Raw genomic sequence first — 20,847 nt, 5'->3', positions numbered from 1 at the left:
AAAAAGCGCACTTTGAAAAATAGGCAGATCCAGCAAAATATTCTTTTCGGTACCGGATCTGCCATGGAATCTGCTGCGACGTCGACGGCACCTCAAAAGTCGGCACCGACTACTTCGACGCCGCCGGATCCATCTTCGGGGTCGCTGGCCCCAGGTAAGCCGGCTAAGAAGCCTTCCACTTCCCTTGAGCGCCCTCCTGCCACGGCTGCGACGCAGGTCCTCCTGGCACCGCACCGACCCCGCAAACGCTCCGCTCCAATATCGGTGAGTGCCTCGTCATCGGCCTCCTCATCTCCGGAGCGTAGAGCGGCACCTATGGTACCGAAGAAGAAAAAAGCGGTACCGGTGCCTCCCCTGGACGACTGCATCGCGGCCATACTCCAAGCCCAATTACAAGAACAGCTACAGCAGCAACTCCAGCAACTGTTGCCGGCGATGTTAGCCCCTCACCTTCCGGTACCGGACCGGTCCGAGCCTCGCACGATTCCATCGGTGTCGACCCCCTCGGTACCGCTTAACACTTCCATGCCGGTGCTCTCGGCTGAACCACACCGTTCCCAACCTACGGTGCAGGCCCGCTCTGATACCGACCCTTCCTGGTACCAGGAACGGCACCGGTCTTCCTCTCCCGGTACCGCCTCGGTACGCTCCGGCAAGTCTCTCTCCAAGACCCGCCATGTCGAGCCCTCTACACCGATGTCCCGCCGTGCGCACCCCGACATCAGGGACCCGGCCTTATGGGAAGAATCACTGCACGGTACCGAGGAAGATGCTTCGTCAACAGACGAGGAACCCTCGGTGGCTGATACCGGTTCAAAACCCGAACAGTCCTCTTTCACCAAATTCCTCAGGGAAATGTCGACGGCTCTTTCTATTCCCTTAGAGTCCGACTCTAAAAAGTCCCAGGCTTTTCTCGATGCCCTAGACTTTGAACAACCTCCCAAGGAATTTCTTAAGTTACCTGTCTACGACATCCTATGGGAAACTTTTTATAAAAACTGGGAGAACCCCCTCACTGTCCCCGGGGCCCCTCGCAAACTGGATAGCTTATAACGAGTCATTCCAATCCCAGGATTTGACAAGCCTCAATTGCCCCATGAATCTCTCCTGGTGGAGTCCACCTTAAAGAAAACTCAGGGCTCCAGTGTCTATGCCTCCACCCCTCCTGGCAGAGAGGGGAAAACTATGGATAAGTTTGGCAAGCGCCTTTTCCAGAATGCGATGCTGGCCAACAGGGCTAATAATTACACCTTTCACTTCTCCTTCTACATGAAGCATCTGGTGCAACAACTCTCCTCCTTACAGAAATACATTCCCCCTCTTCCAACAGCAAATTTCCAGTCTGCTCCAACTCCGGAAATTCATGGTGCGCTCCATTTATGACTCGTTTGAGCTGACCTCTCGAGCATCTGCCATGGCGGTTGCCATGCGACGTCTAGCCTGGCTGAGGGTTTCTGACCTCGACATCAACCACCAAGACCGCCTGGCTAACGCACCTTGTCTTGGTGACGAACTCTTCGGGGAGTCCCTGGACTCAACAACCCAGAAACTCTCGGCACACGAGACCAGGTGGGATACTCTGGTGAAACCTAAAAAGAAGACTCCGCCTGCTCGCCTCTTCAGACAGCAGTCTTCCTACCAGCGCAGGTTCTCGGCCAGACCTCTCAACCCGCCACCTCAGCAACCTCGCCGACCTCGTCACCAGCATCAAACTCAGGCTCGCTTCCAGTCTCACCAACCTGCCAAGCCTCTCCCTCCGTCAAAACCATCTCAACCCTTTTGACTCTTTTCTCCAGGGCATGGCCAGTCTCCCACCATCATTGCCTCTTCCTCAGCCTATCGGAGGACGCCTCCAACTCTTCCTCAGCCGTTGGGAGTTCATCAATCAGGAGCGTCAACATCACATCAATTTCCTGGAACTCAGGGCCATGTTCTATGCTCTCAAGGCCTTCCAGCACCTTCTCTACCCTCAGGTTCTTCTCCTGTGCACAGACAATCAAGTCGCCATGTACTACATAAACAAGCAAGGCGGCACCGGATCTCCCCTCCTCTCTCAGGAGGCCATCCGCATCTGGACCTGGGCCATGGCCCACAGTCTCTTCCTCAAGGCTGTCTATATCCAGGGCGAACAGAACTCCCTGGCCGACAATCTCAGCCGCATCCTTCAACCTCACGAGTGGACTCTGGATCCTCCCACACTCCGCTCCATCTTCGCTCGGTGGGGCACTCCTCAGGTGGACCTCTTTGCAGCTCCTCACAACCATCAGCTGCCCCATTTCTGTTCCAGACTCTTCTCTCCTCATCGTCTGGCCCCGGATGCATTCCTGCTCAACTGGACGGATCGGTTCCTCTATGCCTTTCCTCCACTGCCTCTGATGTTGCGGACTTTATTCAAACTCCGCAGGGACAGAGCCACCATGATTCTCATCGCCCCTCGGTGGCCTCGTCAACACTGGTTCTCCCTCCTGCTTCAGCTCAGCTCCAGGGAGCCCATTCCTCTTCCTGTGTTTCCTACTCTACTTACACAGCAGCATCAGTCTCTACTGCATCCCAATCTGTCCTCGCTCCACCTGACAGCTTGGTTTCTCTCGGGCTGACCTCTCCAGAGAATCTGTCTCAGCCTGTCCGTCATATTTTGGATGCCTCCAGGAAACCGGCCACCCTCCAATGTTACCATCAGAAGTGGACCCGGTTCTCCTCTTGGTGTCTACTACATCACCACGATCCCACCTCATTGGCGGTGGAAACTGTACTGGACTATTTGCTCTCTCTGTCCAACGCTGGCCTCAAGTCTACCTCAATCAGAGTCCACCTCAGTGCTATCACTGCATTTCATGAGCCTATCCTCGGAAAACCTCTCACGGCTCATCCCCTGGTTTCCCGATTCATGAGAGGCCTCTTCAATGTCAAACCACCTCTGAAGCCTCCTCCAGTCGTCTGGGACCTGAATGTGGTTTTATCAGCCCTCATGAAACCTCCTTTTAAGCCTCTTGCCACAACTTCGCTCAAATTTCTTACGTGGAAGGTGCTTTTCCTCATTGCCATCACCTCTGCCAGGAGGGTTAGTGAGCTGCATGCACTGGTTGCCGACCCCCCTTTCACTGTTTTTCACCATGACAAGGTGGTTCTGCGTGCCCATCCTAAATTCCTTCCCAAAGTGGTCTCAGACTTCCACCTCAACCAGTCCATTGTATTGCCTGTCTTTTTCCCTAAGCTCCATTCTCATCCTGGGGAACAGGCGTTGCACATGCTGGACTGTAAGCGTGCCCTTGCATACTACCTTGACCGTACCAGGGCTCACCGCTCGTCACCTCAGCTCTTTTTGTCCTTCGACCCTAACCGTCTAGGTCGTTCTGTCTCTAAACGGACGCTTTCCAAATGGCTTGCTGCCTGCATTGCGTTCTGTTATGCTCGGGACGGTCTCTCACTGGAAGGTGCTGTTACGGCCCACAGGGTCAGAGCTATGGCTGCTTCTGTGGCTTTCCTCCGTTCCACGCCCATCGAGGAAATCTGCAAGGCTGCCACTTGGTCCTCAGTTCACACGTTCACTACTCGCTACTGTCTGGATACCTTCTCCAGACGGGATGGACACTTCGGCCAATCTGTGTTACATAATTTATTTTCCTAAAGGCCAACCATCCCTCCTTCCCTCTCTGTTCGCTTAGAGGTCACCCGTGTGTTAAGAATATGCTGCCTGCTTGTCCTGGGATAAAGCACAGTTACTTACCATAACAGGTGTTATCCAGGGACAGCAGGCAGATATTCTTACGTCCCACCCACCTCCCCAGGTTGGCTTCTTAGCTGGCTTATCTTAACTGGGGACCACGCACTCCTCCGTCGGGCGGGAAGGCACTCGCGCATGCGCGGTGCGGCCAACTAGAACTTTCTAGTTAAAAGTGTCCGTACCAGGGCTCCGTCGGTGACGTCACCCCATGCGTTAAGAATATATGCCTGCTGTCCCTGGATAACACCTGTTACGGTAAGTAACTGTGCTTTCTGCGGCCCTCCAAGTACCTACAAATCCAAAATGTAGATTATTTGAAATCTGAAATTATCAGAAGCAATTAAGGAAAGATTTATAAACTATAACTGTTATAGTTTATAAATCTTTCCTTAAATGCTTCTGATAATTTCAGCTATACACAGCTGAAAGCAGTGCTACATGCAGAAAGTGAAAAACTATCAAAGTATCAACTGCAAGAGACAAGATTTTGGACCAACTATTTTGAAGCCCTTGGTATTATAAAGAATAATTCTTTATGGAAAACTTGTGCCTTAAGTGTCTGGCGGTTGCATCCGCAACCGCCTTCAGCTCTCACCTCCTCCAGCACCGGATATACGCACAAGCTGCACTGCCTCCAATGGTTACTGCTCCTCCCCTTAGGCGAAAACCGGTCATCCCAAATTGCTAACCTCGAACTCTGCCTCACTGACATGAAAACTTGGATGTCAAACAACAAGCTTCAACTTAACGCCTCCAAAACCGAACTCCTATGGATCAGAAACAAAAACACTAAATACCTACGACCTTCACTAACATGGGATTCCACTCTACTAACGGCAGCAGATCAAGTTCGCAGCCTGGGTGTAACCCTAGACGGACACCTATCCCTATCTGCCCACATATCCCAAGTAGTCTCCACCTCCTTCTACTACCTTCGCCAACTGAAAAGGATCAAACCCTACATCTCCACACCAGACCTCACCCAACTCCTATACGCATATGTCCTCTCCAGAATGGATTATTGTAACTCCCTATTTAATGGACTAACCAAAAATAATATCAAATGCCTCCAACGGGTCCAAAATGCAGCCATCCGCCTCCTACACAACCTCAACTACCACGATTCCATCTCCCCGGCACTCCATGCTGAACACTGGCTCCCAATTAGCCAACGCTGTACTTTCAAAGCCCTGGCAATTGCTCACAAGAGAATCTACTCCACCACCCCCTCCTACATAAAATCCAAGCTTCCCATCTACAACCCCACTCGCACCCTCCGCTCAAAGTCAGAGATACGCCTATGCACCCCCCCCCCGGAAGATCCCTGCTTACAGAAACTGCCCACAAACGATCCTACAGCCACTTCATTCCACACCTTTGGAACCAACTCCCCCCCCAACTTAGACAACAGAACTCATTACTAACTTTCAGGAAATCGGTAAAGACCCTCCTCTTCAACTAAAGATCTCCTCTGTCTTCTCCCCCCCTTACGCCCACCCTCCTTTCTCCTCCCAAAACCCCAATATAACCCTCTCTTACTCTCTCCACCAACAAATTGTACCTAAACGCATTTAACTTTCCTTAAACTAAACTACTGTATTTCCCCCTTCTCTCCTTCTGCTATACTCTCCCTTTATTTAATTCTCTCCAAAATCTATAAATCCAATCACTAAACCTATTGTATTACTTATATGTCTATTTACTCCCCACTGTGTATGTTCATTTGTAGACCGTTCTGAGCTACTGGGAGGACGGGATAGAAATCCAAATAAATAAATAAAATAAATAAATAAATACCCTATGTTCTAGAACGTTGCCCGCCTCACTACTGTAACCTCACGCAAGCACTTTTCCTGCATCTGTACGCGATTGTCCTCTCCACTCCACTTCACAATTGCATACAGTCCACAGAAAAGCGCTTCCGTGAGGTTACAGCAGTGAGGCGGGCAACGCTCTAGAACATAGGGTAACCATTGGAGGCAGTGCAGCTTGTACGTATGTCCGGTGCTGGAGGAGGTGAGAGCTGAAGGTGGTTGCAGACGTGACCGCTGGACACTTAAGACACAAATTGTCCATAAAGAATCATTCTTTATAATAACGAGGGCCTCAAAATAGTACCTGGCAGGCCGCAAGTTTGAGACCATTGCTCTTGAGTGTGTGTTCTGCAAATTCAAGTCATTACTAAGAACACATTTCTATTTCTCTCCTGATCTGTTGGGGTCTCTGGAATTCGGGGCACAGAATTGTGTGTATTTTTGTAGTTAGAAAGTTTCTGTCCTGTTTTGATTGGAGATATATTCTTTTAGTTGTATGTTTATAATTTTTGGGGGGGATAATGTAAATCTTTGTGACTTGTGAGTCAGCTAGAGCAGTATATCAAGGTTTTAATAAACATATAAAATTGAATTTGTAAATACAGATAAGTTGGTTATGGCTATAATATTTTTCAGCTTGAGTTCTCTTAACCCTCTTCCCTCCTCTCCTCTCCCCTTCCCAAACTAAAGTATAGGTCCTTTGCAGCAGTACCAATAGTGACATCTCTAGTGGTAGTGAACAAAGATGCCTCTGCAGTGCTTTGGCAGTAGTGAGTATTCAAATTTAGAGTAGCTTATTAGTGCAGTGTCTGTAGGAGCCTGTCTTCAGGGTCTGTTCTCTAGGTTTCATTTTCCTGATGCATGAGTCCTTGCTTCTTATGTTAGAATCCCCCAAATGTGTCTAACTCCAGTATTAAATGTTTTGATGACTTCTCATTTAGCAACTGTAGTTATCGGCCTCGACAAATCATATCATGGAGCTTTATCACTGTCCCCCATCCAGACTGGAAAGCATAATAACAAGGAATATATTGAAAATAACATTTGTGAAAAAGAGAATTCTTTCAAACATTTATATAGCCATTTTTTGCATTTTGGAAATATCTTAGATTAGACTTTTTTATATTATCATTAAGTGATATTTTTGCTGATTGCTGTCTGTGTTAATCACAGGGAAGTAATTCAGCCAGATGTCATGGAAGAAATGGTAGTGTCATGTGTAATTAAACACTTGAATTTGGTGGATGCTCTTCAGTCCCTGATAAACTTTCAGTATCGAGAAGAGCATGTTGAAGAATATGATCTACTTTGTAAAATTATAGGAGAAACCTTCAAGAAACTCAATGCCATGGAAAGACAGTTACAGGTAGGAATACTAAGGAATGGGTTTCTGGGTATATACTTTTGTTTTTAGATCTTTAACTAGTAAATGTACTGTTTGCTTTGTAATTCATGAAAACTGTTTTTTAGAGAACAGATAGTTTTTAATACATTCATTCAGTATTGGTTTTGTATTATGTGTATCAGAGCGTTGCAGAATTGGAACAGAAGTGGCAAAGTGAGGTGGAAGATGCTCTGGCTGGAAAATTAGAAAACAATTTACCGTTCTTTTATGACTATCATTTTAATGAGGTGAGCATTATTCACTCAACTTGCTTTTTTCAAGCATTTACACATGTGGGTTTGTGTCGATATGTTTGATAGCCATCTAGATAATGCTTTATACAAAAAAGAGTAGTTCCATTTCATACTTTCTAGATAAATAATAATAATCACTCCTAAAAAACCTTGGCCCTTTCGAAAAGATCTCCTCAGCACTGACCCAGGTCCACTGGCTCCCAATACAACAACATAATATCTTCAAACAACTTGTATTAGTGTTTAAATGCTTCTACGACATGATAGACTGTGTAGCGAAGAAATTCCCAATATACCACTCTCAGCGGTCCCTCCGTTCGCCACGGGAACTCAGACTTTCCAACCCTCCAGCAAACAGCCTCCACCGGGAGACAGCCTGAAAGCGATCATATTCCTATAGCATGCCTAAATTATGGAATCAACTTCCTCCTGCCATTAGGGCAATTGATAACCTAGTGACCTTCCAGAAAGCAGTAAAGACGCTTCTTTTCATGGACCAGATCAATTCCGGTCTCAAACTTTGACAGACCTTGCTTCAACGTACCTTACTTCAGAACACCTGTGACTGCTAACCAGTTCTTCTACCGTTCACTGCAGATATGCTAATACCCATTCGTGACTCTATGCTCTATTTTCTTAGCATGTGTTTTAGTCACATTCTCTATAAGTTGTATAGCTTTGTGTTTTGATCCTGTAGCATGTTATTGACTCTGTAATGTATGTAGTTCTGTTCCTGAAAACTTTATGTATCCTTGTAACCCGTTCTGGTCTCCTGGGAAGGATGGGCTATAAAAATGAATGAATAAATAAATGAATCTGTATTATAGATTAGAAAGCTAGACATGAAAGTTATTAACACAAGACGGCAATCTATCTTTTCCGTTACAGCTCCTCAAACATGGAACTCCCTTCCAATTTACTTAAGAGAGGAAAAAAATTTGGAAAAATTTAAGAGCAAACTCAAAAGCTTTCTTTTTAAAGATGCATTTAATGACTAAATGAATTGCCTAGGAGTTTCATTTTATCTTTTTAGCTTTTGAGAGTTTCTGACCCTCCCCCTCCTATTGTTTTTGACCTTAATTGTCCTTCTTTTTATTAATCAGATTGTATTTCTTTCCCTATTCTTTCCTTGTGTTTTACTATGTTTACAAAGTTGGTTTTTACTATGTTTTGTAAGATTTCGTCTTTTTGTTAGTTATGTTTGTCTCCCCAATTTTGTATTTTATCGATCTGTTCATAGCTTTAGAATTTGGAATAAGCGATTAATCAAATTTTATAATAAACTTGAAACTTATTAGTGTTTTGGATAGACAGCATCTCTCTTCAGTGTGATTAGAGGTGGTTTTGACAAAAGTCAGCAGTTTCTTTTGGTTGCATTAGATATCTCTGCAGCCTTTGATATGATTGGCCATTCTATTTTGATCAGTCGATTGAGTTTGATTGGTCTGGATGGGAAAGTCTTGATGTGGTTCTCTTGTTTTCTGTATAATATACATTTCTACAGATATCTACAGGTGTTCCTTAGGGTTCCTGTCTTTCAACAGTTTTCTTCTACTTTTTATGCACAGTGCTGGCATTGTCTAAACCTCCGGTTCAGATTTTATGCTGCTGATATCCAGTTTTTAATGAGGGGTCAGTTGAAGCAGAGTTTGATAAATTGACTTTGTTCTTGGCTGAAAGCTAACCATCTGAAACTGACAAAAATCTTGAGATTATCTAGTTAGCCTTGCACTGACTTCCCTACCTCTCAACCTTCTTTCAGTGTCAGGTAGATGTAGGAATTCTGCAGAGAATTCATAATTTGAGAGTGATAATAGTCTCTTCTCTCAATGAAGCCACAAATACAGAACAAAGTTAGAAATGTTTTTCTAAAGCTACAAACTTTGAGAAGGTTGAAACATTTGCTGTTTCCTGTTAACTTTCATACAGTTATTTACTCCATTGTGTTATCCAGGGACAGCAGGCAGCTGTTCTCACAATCCACCCACCTCCTCTGGTTGGCTTCTCTGCTAGCTATCTGAACTGAAGAGACGCGTCCTGTGCTGGGCGGGTAGGCACTCATGCATGCGTGGTGCAGCAGCCTCGAAACTTCTGAGTTTCTTCAAGCAAGTCTGCTTGCGAGGCTGTCCGCATCCGGGCTCCGTGGATGACATGTGAGATGACATGTCCGGGCTCTGTGAGAATAGCTGCCTGCTGTCCCTAGAGAACATCTGTTACGGTAAGTAACTGTGCTTTCCTTATGTTGCTAGAGCAACACAGTATCGAAGAAAAGAATTTCTTAAGGTAAAATCTCGGGTATTAGCTTTGAATACTGTATTTTTCTTAAAGTTTCCTAGCAAGTGCATTATTAAATTGCAACAAAAAGAATTTATATTTTGGGATCCCTTGCACCTGCAACAATTTTTAAGTAAACAGGAACAAAGTAAGGATAAGGAGTCTGAAAAATGAATGCTGATCTCTATTAGGAGTTAAAGTAAATACAGCACATAAGAAGGCTTAGCTCAAGTCTATTCTGAGTTAAATATTTTCTTTGTAATATTATGTAAAATGTTTAGTAACTCCTCCATTATGGTGGGCTAGAAAGATTATATTCTGAGAAAAGGGTTTGTTTATTTGAATGTTATTTGATTTTGTTATCTTTATTCTTTACTGTTCTGTTTGAACTGTAATATGAAAAATTATTTAAAAAAAAAAAAAAAAAAAAGAATAGGAATACTGGATCAGACCAATGGTCCATCTAGTACAGTATCCTATTTCCTTTTAACTATTTAATTTTAATAAACACTATGCATTGTGAGTTCTTTAACACCCACTCTCAACACACATCACCGCAAAAAATACAGTAGATGTATAGTTATATCCCATCCCTTGGTAGCAGTGAGGTGCAGAAATTGAGCAGACGCTGCACAGAAGGTGGTAGGAAGTTATACATCATAACTTCCTATTAGAGAATGACGCGGGGAAAACATTTGTCCCCATCCCTGCAAACTCTGTCCCTGCCCATCCCCACAAGTAATCTGTTCTGTCCCCAAAAACATCAGAAGTAGTTATTTCATTATGCTAATTAATTAAGAGGCTGTGGTAGAGACCCATTTACAAATAAGCAAAGACACTTTATTAATTTAGAAATATTAATTGGGAAGAATACATACTTTGTAAATGGGTCTCTGTCAAAGCTTTTAATGTAAGTATAAAATATAAATACTTCAGCTGATGAGGACCTTCAAGCTGTCAGCTGAAGCTGAAGACTTCCTTGAAGATGGTCAAAATCCCTGTTACGAAGCTTGACAGGCAGCAGCAGCGTCCCTAAATCATAGATGCTGTCACCTCAGTGGCTCTAGGATGCTGCCAGCAACTGCTATGCTTGGTAGAAGGGAGTTCTGGCCACCTTTGGAGGAGGACCTCAGCTGGTGGTGCTTGGGGATCCCCTCCAATTACAGCAAGAGTTGGCAAGTACTTCAGCACTGGAAAAATAAAACCAGAAATACATTTCCTTTTCTGTTGAACAGAATACAAAGACATCTACTATGTACATTTCCCAAAGCTAATGTATTTCAGTTAGTAAATTCCTTTTTCTACCTTTATTGTCTGGAGATTTATTTTTCCATCAAGTTAGTTCCAGTTTCTCTTTTTCTCCGCTTTTCTTTCTTCTGCATTTCTTCCTCTCTCTCCAAGTTTCAAGTTTAATTAATTTTAATATACCGACCATCAATACGCACCTGGCAGGTTTACAATGCTAAAAATGAAAGGTTAAAATAAATTTTTGTAGGGGGGAGAAATGTGAACATTAAATAGACAAATTACAAATACAAACATGAGCTTGAGGGTAAAGGGGGAGGGAAAGTTAATTACATCTCACTCTCAAGGGAGTGGGAAAGGAGCGAGAGAGGAAGGATCCAGGACACCTCTCTCCCACCCCCTCTACTGCTAAGTGCAACATTTCTCCCTTTCTCATCCCTTGGCTCCTGTACAGCCTTTTTTGTCCCTCCCCACCAGCTTCATGCCCAACATTTCTCCTTCTATCAACCCTCTCCAACACAATGCTGCATCTTTTCTTCCTTTCCCTCCACCACCATGTTCAACATCCTCCCTCTTGTATCCCTCTCAATCTATTCCACCCTTCCCTCTCAACATCCAATCTTTCTCCCTCCTGCCCTTCCTCTCCACCACTATCATGTCCAACAATTCTCCCTCTTTCTTCCTTTCCCCATGTACACCATCTCTTTCCCTCCCACTCCACACACCTATGTCCAACAATTCTCCATTCGTCTTCCCACCACCCTATCTGTAAAGCATCTCTCTTTCCCTCCCTACCCCTTCCAGGCCGTGCAGCAACTGTCCTTCTCCACCCCCTCCAAGGCCGTGCAGCATCTGTCTTTCCCAAACACCTCCCAGGCCGTGGTTTGTAACATTAGTTCTTCCCCTTCCCTCCCTCCTTGCAGCGGGATCCTGTTGCACGACCTCTCTCTTCAATTCTCAACTCACCCTCCTACCTGCTCCCTGGTTACTGTTAAATCTTCGGACAGCCACCGCAACAATGTCAACAAGGTGAGCCTGCTGCTGCTATTGGCTTGCCCTAATAGTTTTCATTCTGCAGCATCCTACCTATGATGAACAGGAAGTCGCTGCAGAATGGAGACTTCCAGAGCGGGCCAATGGCAGCAGGCTCATCTTGTTGATGCAGCGCAATGGCTGCCCGAAGATTTAACAGCAACCGGTAAGGAGGTAGATGGGGGAGTCGGAAGCTGAAGAGAAAGGTCTTAACACAGGGTCCCGCTGGGTGGGTAAAGGAAAAAAGAATACTGTATATGCTACACACCAAAGGTTTGAAATTATAGTGGCCAGAAAAGAAGGTAGGGGAGCAGAGCCACTGCCAATTTAGGGGGGGGCATCGCCCCTGTGGCCTCTCCCCTTTCCAAAGCCATGACAAGATGGGTAGTACAAAGTCAATTAGGATAAATAGGTAGCTAAACTGAAGGCATATTATATGTACAGTTAAGATATGAGGTCCAAAATGTACATTATGGAGGGAATGGCTTGATATATAAGTTCTAAATTAAATTTTGAACATATTGAGCCAATTGACAGTGTCTGCTCCAGTGCAGTGCTGAGTTGGTGTCTTCGGCACTGTAAATACCTAGTATGTTTGGTATGCCAAAAGTCTTTAGAATGCTGCTGGCAAATTCTCAAAGGCAGTGCTTTGGCAGCCTTGGTTTTATGATTTCTTTATTTAAAAGATGCCATATGTATTCTGCTGTTTTCAAAAGTGGCATCTGGATAAGACAGCACACTTGGTTTAGTTGATTTAAAGAACAAATTGGATACAATAGCCTCATTTCTCTTTCTAAACCATTTTCTTATTTAGAGCAAACTTAAAGAACTGGGGCTTTTATGTTCCATGAAGGAGGTTCCATATGATGGATGTGATCCAGAGAATATGGTTCTGTCTCTGAGGTGGGTAGCATTATGGTTTATTCAGTTTGAACTGGGCAAGTAATTTTAAAGCCATCTGCAAAATTCAAGCGGTTATGATATGACCTATACATATTACTGTGGGCAATAAGTAGGCTCCATCTTGGAGGTACAGTGCTCCCCGATTCGCGGTATTTTCTGACCGCGAATAACCGGGCAGGAGAGGGCAGCTGGAGCTCCAGTGAGTGAAGGAAATCACTCGTGGTATGCTCAACCGCCTCTTCCTGTATTAAAGTCGGGCCTCACCAATCAGGAGTTGCTTTGACATGCAGCCCAACTTTAATACAGGAAGAGGCGGTCAGAGCATACCGCAAGTGATTTCCTTTACTCGCTGGCGCTCCGGCTGCCCTCTCCTGTCTCCCCTGCTAAAAAACATATTCACGGTTTTTCAACATTCACGGGGGTTCCTGGAACGGAACCCTGGCGAATATCAGGGTAGTACTGTACACATTTGTCATTTAGCATGTTCTTTCCCTATGAGAAAAGTAATGACTTGTTTGTCTTTTAACGTCTTTTGGAGTCCTAAAGAGGCAGAGCCCTTTCAGAATTATAGGAAGTGTTTTCCAGAAATAAAAGTATGAGTAGAAGGGAAGAAGTCGAGATGTTCCTCAACATTAAGAATCCATAGCTCGGTGGAACTTTTGTGTTTCCAGATGCATAAAGCAAAGGTTTCAGAGCAACAAGTTTTCCTTTTATAAGGAAAGATTTGTTGTCTTTGACTCTTCCCATCTGTGGTTGGAGTTATTCTTAATGATAACATGATTTTGTATAGCATATATATATTAGATAGATGCTATATAGTACAGAAACCCAGCTGATAATCCCTACTCTTTGAAGATTATAACAAATTATAAAGTTGTTATAATTACCTATAATAATATGAACAGATGATGTGATAATTTATATTCCTTTTGAAAAAAAATTAGTATTGTGTATAAAATCAAGGAAGGTTTAGAGATTTTGGAAACATGGGCCTCGTCTTTAAAAGTTAAACAAAATTTTTAATTGCATCAAGCTCTTTCTATCCGATCTTATGTAGTAATATTAAAATCATTAACATTCTTCCAGTGGAAACTAGTTTGAAAAATATTAGAGGGTGTTATTGATCAGTATTTAACATTTGAAATGCAAGCATCAACAGTAACTAACAAAAATTTTAGAATTTAAAAATTTTTTTTTTATTTATTATCAATTAATTACAAACAAAGAATTAACTTTGAAAAGAAAATTAGAAAAAGTACAATCAATACCATTAAAATGAAGCACAAAAAAAAATTCCAACTTAATATATAGTCCATGACTGGGAGAACAAAGTAAGTAAAAATCCCTTCCAGGAAAAAGGGGTAGATACAAATTTATTTATAAAGAATAGAGCAGTTAACCTCGGCTAAATATTAACAGACATCAGTTATCCTGTACTTTCCTAGGTAGCATCAGAAATCCCTTTTTCTTCTAAGAAAAAACACAACTGTTCTGCGTCAAAAAAATATACTTATTTTGTTGATAATTTATAAAACATTTACAAGGAAACCTCAACTGAAAGGAGGCTCCTAAAGAAATAACTTTAGATCTATATTGCATAAATTCCTTCCTTCGGGTTTGAGTCCACCATGAAACATCCGGAAAAATATAAATTTTTCCACCCAAGTAAAAAATCTGCTTTAAATTAAAGTATAGTTTCAAAATCATATCCTTGTCTTGAAGAAAAATGAAGGATACTATCAAAGAAACGTGACCCAGAATTTCAATTTCAGAAGATTCCATTCCAGTATCTCTGAAATTCCTAACTGTGCTTATTCTTCCTCTTCTTTCTTTTCCATCATAGTTCTTTTAAGGAAATAAAGTCTTTGTATCGGGGGGATATTAGACTCTGAGATTTTCAATATGGAGATTATTTCTTACTTAATAGGGAGATAAAGCTTAGTATTCTGTGACAAGAATTACTCTATAATATTGTAATCACAGCTATAATCTATTGTTAATAATATTACTTTCCTTGTATTATTTTAAATATTATTGTGAAGTGCTCAGACCAAGTAACCCAAAATATAGTGAAGTCACTACAATGAGGTTAACAAGGGGACCATCATCGCCTTCACCTGTCCCCTGCCCTCCCTAGATGACCACAAACATTTTCAGATCAACTTAATGTACTTATCTGAATAGGAGGGTAGTTGGTTTCGTTAATTCTCATTGATGACTGTGTACTAATAAAACTCATGTGCTCCGTTAAAATCCTAGAACTGTTCATTCATTCTTCCACTCCCGTCCCCCCGACTCGAGTTTCACCTCTTCATCAGGGAGGGACACTGGTGATGGCTCACTGAGACCAGGCAAACGGGCCCGTTTGCTTTGAATGAGTCTGGTCTCAGTGAGCCATCACCAGTGTCCCTCCCTGATGAAGAGGTGAAACTCGAGTCGGGAGGACGGGAGTGGAAGAATGAATGAACAGTTCTAGGATTTTAACGGAGCACATGAGTTTTATTAGTACACAGTCATCAATGAGAATTAACGAAACCAACTACCCTCCTATTCAGATAAGTACATTAAGTTGATCTGAAAATGTTTGTGGTCATCTAGGGAGGGCAGGGGACAGGTGAAGGCGATGATGGTCCCCTTGTTAACCTCATTGTAGTGACTTCACTATATTTTGGGTTACTTGGTCTGAGCACTTCACAATAATATTTAAAATAATACAAGGAAAGTAATATTATTAACAATAGATTATAGCTGTGATTACAATATTATACAATATGGAGATTAAAAAATTTTTTAAAGATCTCTCTTGAAGTCATAAATTTAGGTATAGGAAAATTTAGTAGCCTTAAATTCAGGCTCCTATTTTGATTTTCAAGATTTTAAATTTTCCGTAGATAAAAAGTTTTATCTATAACTTGATGTTTATTAAAGGTTATCCCAGGACAAGCAGGCAGCATATTCTTGACTGATGGGTGACGGCACCGACGGAGCCCCGGTATGGACAATTTTAGAGTGATTGCACTCTAAGAACTTTTTAGAAAGTTCTAGCTCGGCCGCACCGCGCACGCGCGAGTGCCTTCCCGCCCGACAGAGGCGCGCGGTCCCTCAGTTTCTTAGTTTCCGCGGAGCTAAGAAGACGCGTTTTCAACGGCTGTTGAAATTTTCTCCTAACTTGCCTTCCCGCTCGCGTAAACGTTTTGGCTTAAATTGCCTTTTTTCTTTCTTTCCATTTAAAAAAAAAAAAAAAAAAATTTTCATTTTTATTCTTCAGTTTTCGGTTTCCCCGGCGGGGCCTTCTGCCACCATCGAAGCCTCGGCCTTCGATTTGGCGGAAGCCGTTTTTACTTTCATGCCCCCTCAACCGGGTTTTAAAAAGTGCCAGCGGTGTGCTAGGCCTATATCTCTCACGGACCCACACAACTGGTGTTTACAGTGTTTGGGTCCTGAGCATCAGGCCTCTTCTTGCACCCGCTGTGCTACTTTAAAAAAACGGACATTGAAAAATCGCCAAATTCAGCAGCGATTGTTATTCGGTGCCGAGATGTCCGACCCCGTTCCTTCGACTCCGGCTTCGGCACCGATTCAGTCGGCACCCTCGTCTTCGACGCCGCGTGATTCCACACCGGCATCTCAACAGTCAGGTAAGCCGGCTAAGAAGCCTTCCCCGCTGGAACGTCTTCCGGCCTCGAGTGCAGTGAGTCCAATCCTGCCGCCTGTAAGACGCCAGCGGAAGCGCTCCGCCCCTATAGAGGTGAGTCCCTCGACATCGGGCTCCTCATCTCCGGGGCGTCGAGCGGCACCGCAGGTACCGCAGAAGAAAAAAGCGGTACCGGTGCCATCCCTCGATGACCGCATTACGGCCATCCTTCAGGTGCAGCTTAAGGAGCAATTAGAACGACTCCTTCCTGCTATCATGACACCGAACCTTCCGGTGCCAGTCCGCACCGAGCCACCGGTACCGGTTGTGGATCAACCCGTATCGATACCGATTGTGGAACCCGTGTTACCCGCTTCCACTGTCTCGGTACCGCTTCACCTAACCTCATCGGTATTGATGCCAGTCCTTGCACCGGAGCCGAGAGCTCACCATCAATCGGTGCAGACTTCGGCACCGGTGCGACCGATAACTTCTCCTGACTCGGTATCGATGAGGTCGGGTAAGTCGGTGCGCAAAACCCGACACATGCAAACGTCGACACCTGAGTCTCGGGACCATTCTTCCCATGTCAGGGACCCTGATCTGTGGGGAGACTCAGAGGAACCCTTTCTTTCTGAAGGCGAATGTTCCTCAGAGGAGGAGGATTCGGCTGTCCCTGACCCATCCTCCAAACAGGCCACTTCCTCTTTCTCTAGTTTTTTGAAAGAGATGTGTGAGTCCTTGTCCATTCCTTTGGAGGCTGAATCCAAAAAGTCTAAAGCTTTTTTGGATGCCCTTGATTTTGATCAGCCTCCAAAGGAATTTTTGAAACTTCCCCTTCATGACATCTTGAGGGAAACTTTCTATAAGAATTTAGAGACTCCTTTAACTGTCCCAGGGGCCCCACGTAAACTGGATTCTCTATATAAGGTAATTTCCATTCCTGGGTTCGACAAACCTCAACTTCCACATGAATCCTTATTTGTCGAATCCACCCTTAAAAAGACTTCAGGAGCCAGTGTATATGCATCTGTCCCTCCTGGCAGAGAAGGAAGGGCCATGGATAAATTTGGTAAGAGGCTCTACCAAAATGCTATGTTAGCAAATAGGGCTAGTAATTATGCTTTTCATTTTTCTTTTTATTTAAAGCATCTCCTTACCACCATGGCTTCTTTCGAAAAATATCTTCCTTCACGAAAGCATTCTGCTTTTCACACATGCTTGTCGTCTCTTCTACAATTACGTAAGTTTATGGTTAGATCCATATATGACACCTTTGAACTTACATCCAGAGCGACAGCAATGTCAGTAGCTATGCGTCGTTTGGCCTGGCTTCGGGTATCCGAGCTTGATGTTAACCATCAAGATCGGTTAGCCAATGCCCCATGCCTAGGGGATGAGCTCTTTGGGGATTCCATGGACTCAACCACACAAAAGCTCTCTGCTCATGAGACGCGCTGGGATACCCTGCTCAAAAATAAAAAGAAGCCTCCTCCGCCAAGACCATACAGGCAGCAATCGGCCTATCAACGCCGCTTCACAGCTCGTCCATTGACTACCACTGCTCAGCAACCTAGGCGTCAGAGGCAACAACAACGTCAGCCTCCCAGACAACAGCAGCAGCAACAAGCTGTAAAACAACCTCCTCAGCAGAAGTCACAGCCCTTTTGACTTCATTCTCCACAGTATAGCCAGTATCCCTATTCCTGCTCTCCTGCCTCAGCCTATAGGAGGTCGACTTTCTCTGTTCCTCAGCCGGTGGGAAGTAATCACATCGGACCAATGGGTCCTCAACATCATCCGCCACGGCTACTCTCTCAACTTTCAGACTCTTCCACCTCAAAGCCTGCCAAAAGAGTCTGCTTTGAACAGTCCTCAATCGACCCTCCTTATTCAGGAGGTCCAATCCCTCCTCCTTCTGAACGCTATAGAGGAAGTTCCTCTAGATCAAAAGGGGCAGGGATTCTACTCCCGTTACTTTCTAGTTCCCAAAAAGACAGGAGATCTCAGACCTATCCTGGATCTTCGCGATCTCAACATTCATCTAGTAAAAGAAAAATTCAAGATGCTTTCTTTAGCCATCCTTTATCCCCTTCTAAATCAAAACGACTGGCTATGCTCCCTCGATCTCAAAGAGGCTTACACTCACATACCGATCAATGTAACCTCAAGACCATATCTCCGATTCATGATCAATCATTGTCATTACCAGTACAAGGTGCTGCCCTTCGGTCTTGCCTCATCTCCAAGGGTATTCACCAAATGTCTCATTGTGGTAGCGGCATTTCTACGCTCTCACCACCTGCATGTATTTCCTTACCTGGACGATTGGTTGATCAAAGACACTTCCGCTCAAGCAGTCCTTCTGGCCACCAACCACACCATCCAGTTTCTACAACTTCTGGGATTCGAGATCAATCTACCCAAATCTCATATCATTCCCACTCAGAGACTTCAATTCATTGGAGCGATCCTGGATACACTCCTCATGAGAGCTTTCCTACCATCCAATCGTCTCCAGACTCTTCAGTCTCTATGTCACCAGGTGCTTCCTCTGCCGTCCATCTCAGCAAGACAAATGATGGTACTCTTGGGGCACATGGCATCCACAGTTCATGTCACACCTCATGCCCGTCTTCACCTGCGCACTCCTCAATGGACCCTTGCTACCCAGTGGTCCCAAGCGTCGGATCCTTGCTCACGACACATATCTGTGACATCATCTCTTCGTCAGTCTCTTCAATGGTGGTTGGTATCCTCAAATCTATCCAGAGGTCTTCTGTTCCATCAACCTCCTCATCAACTAGTCATCACCACCGACGCCTCTCTGTACGCATGGGGAGCTCACTTGAACGAGTTCCAGACTCAAGGTCTTTGGTCAGCCCAGGAAAGGAAGCATCAAATCAATTTCCTGGAACTCAGAGCGATGTTTTACGCCCTCAAGGCCTTCCAACATCTTCTCTTTCCTCAGGTCCTTCTGTTGTGCACAGACAATCAGGTTGCGATGTACTACATCAACAAACAGGGTGGGACAGGCTCTCGCCTTTTATGCCAGGAAGCCCAGAAGATCTGGACTTGGGCCATAGATCACCATCTCTTCCTGAAAGCTATATACATTCAGGGGAAACAGAATTCCTTAGCGGACAAACTCAGCATAATTCTCCAACCTCACGAGTGGACACTCGATCCCGTGACTCTGCAGTCTATCTTCGATCAATGGGGCACTCCTCAGATAGACCTCTTTGCAGCTCCTCACAATCATCAGCTGCCCCTATTCTGCTCCAGACTTTACTCTCCACACCGTCTAACAGCAGATGCTTTTCTCCTCGACTGGTCGAATCTGTTCCTGTACGCCTTCCCTCCTCTGCCTCTCATGTTGAGAACCTTGTTCAAGCTCAAGAGGGAACGAGCCACCATGATTCTGATTGCTCCGAGGTGGCCCAGGCAACATTGGTTCTCCCTTCTACTTCAACTCAGTTCCAGGGAACCTTTTCTTCTTCCTCTGTTTCCTTCTCTGCTTACCCAACAGCAGGGAACCCTTCTGCATCCCAACCTTCAGTCTCTACACCTGATGGCTTGGTATCTCTCGGGCTGAACTCGACTGATACTCTTTTGTCTCAGCCCGTTCGTTCCATTCTGGATGCCTCCAGGAAACCAGCCACTCTACAATGTTACCATCAAAAGTGGACGAGATTTTCTTCCTGGTGTCTTCTTCATCATCTTGATCCCACTTCCCTAGCAGTGGAGGCGTTGTTGGATTATCTTCTTTCTTTGTCTGACTCTGGCCTGAAGTCCTCTTCCATCAGGGTCCACCTCAGTGCCATTGCAGCTTTTCATGAGCCAGTCCATGGAAAACTTCTTTCAGCTCATCCCCTGGTGTCCAGGTTCATGCGTGGGCTTTTCAATGTGAAACCACCTCTTAAAGCCCCTCCGGTTATCTGGGATCTCAATGTGGTTCTTTCAGCTTTAATGAAACCTCCATTTGAACCTTTAGCTACTTCTCCTTTCAAATTTCTCACTTGGAAAGTACTTTTCCTTATTGCTCTTACCTCTGCCAGGAGAGTCGGTGAGCTTCATGCACTGGTTGCAGATCCACCTTTTACGGTTTTTCACCATGACAAGGTGGTTCTGCGCACACATCCAAAGTTTCTCCCCAAGGTTGTTTCTGAATTTCATCTCAACCAATCCATTGTTCTACCGGTTTTCTTTCCAAAACCTCATTCTCATTCTGGGGAACAAGCTCTGCATACTTTGGATTGTAAAAGGGCTCTTGCTTACTATCTGGAGCGTACGAAACCCCACAGATCAGTTCCCCAGCTTTTTCTGTCCTTTGATCCGAATAAATTGGGACGTCCTGTTTCTAAACGTACGTTGTCTAATTGGCTAGCAGCGTGCATTTCATTCTGTTATGCTCAGACCGGACTGACACTGGAAGGTTCTGTCACGGCCCATAGAGTCAGAGCAATGGCAGCATCTGTAGCTTTCCTCCGTTCCACTCCTATTGAGGAAATCTGCAAAGCTGCTACTTGGTCCTCAGTTCACACTTTTACATCTCATTATTGTCTGGATGCATTCTCCAGAAG

At 44.5% G+C, this 20,847-nt stretch overlaps 1 protein-coding gene across 4 annotated transcripts in view; it reads left to right on the top strand.

Moving 5' to 3' along the window:
• Positions 1-20,847, top strand: part of HECTD4 (HECT domain E3 ubiquitin protein ligase 4) — a 492,696-nt gene that overhangs the window by 193,780 nt on the left and 278,069 nt on the right. For all 4 annotated transcript variants that reach the window (XM_033956861.1, XM_033956860.1, XM_033956862.1 and 1 more), the window contains 3 exons: positions 6,712-6,904; positions 7,066-7,170; positions 12,542-12,630. In XM_033956861.1, the coding sequence (XP_033812752.1) occupies positions 6,712-6,904; positions 7,066-7,170; positions 12,542-12,630 (387 nt within the window). The remainder of the gene's footprint in view (positions 1-6,711; positions 6,905-7,065; positions 7,171-12,541; positions 12,631-20,847) is intronic.

This window comes from Geotrypetes seraphini, chromosome 8 (assembly GCF_902459505.1).
Source record: "Geotrypetes seraphini chromosome 8, aGeoSer1.1, whole genome shotgun sequence".
NCBI classification, from domain to species: domain Eukaryota; kingdom Metazoa; phylum Chordata; class Amphibia; order Gymnophiona; family Dermophiidae; genus Geotrypetes; species Geotrypetes seraphini.
The sequence above is the reverse complement of the archived record's forward strand: the minus strand, read 5'-3'. Positions and strand labels throughout refer to the sequence as shown.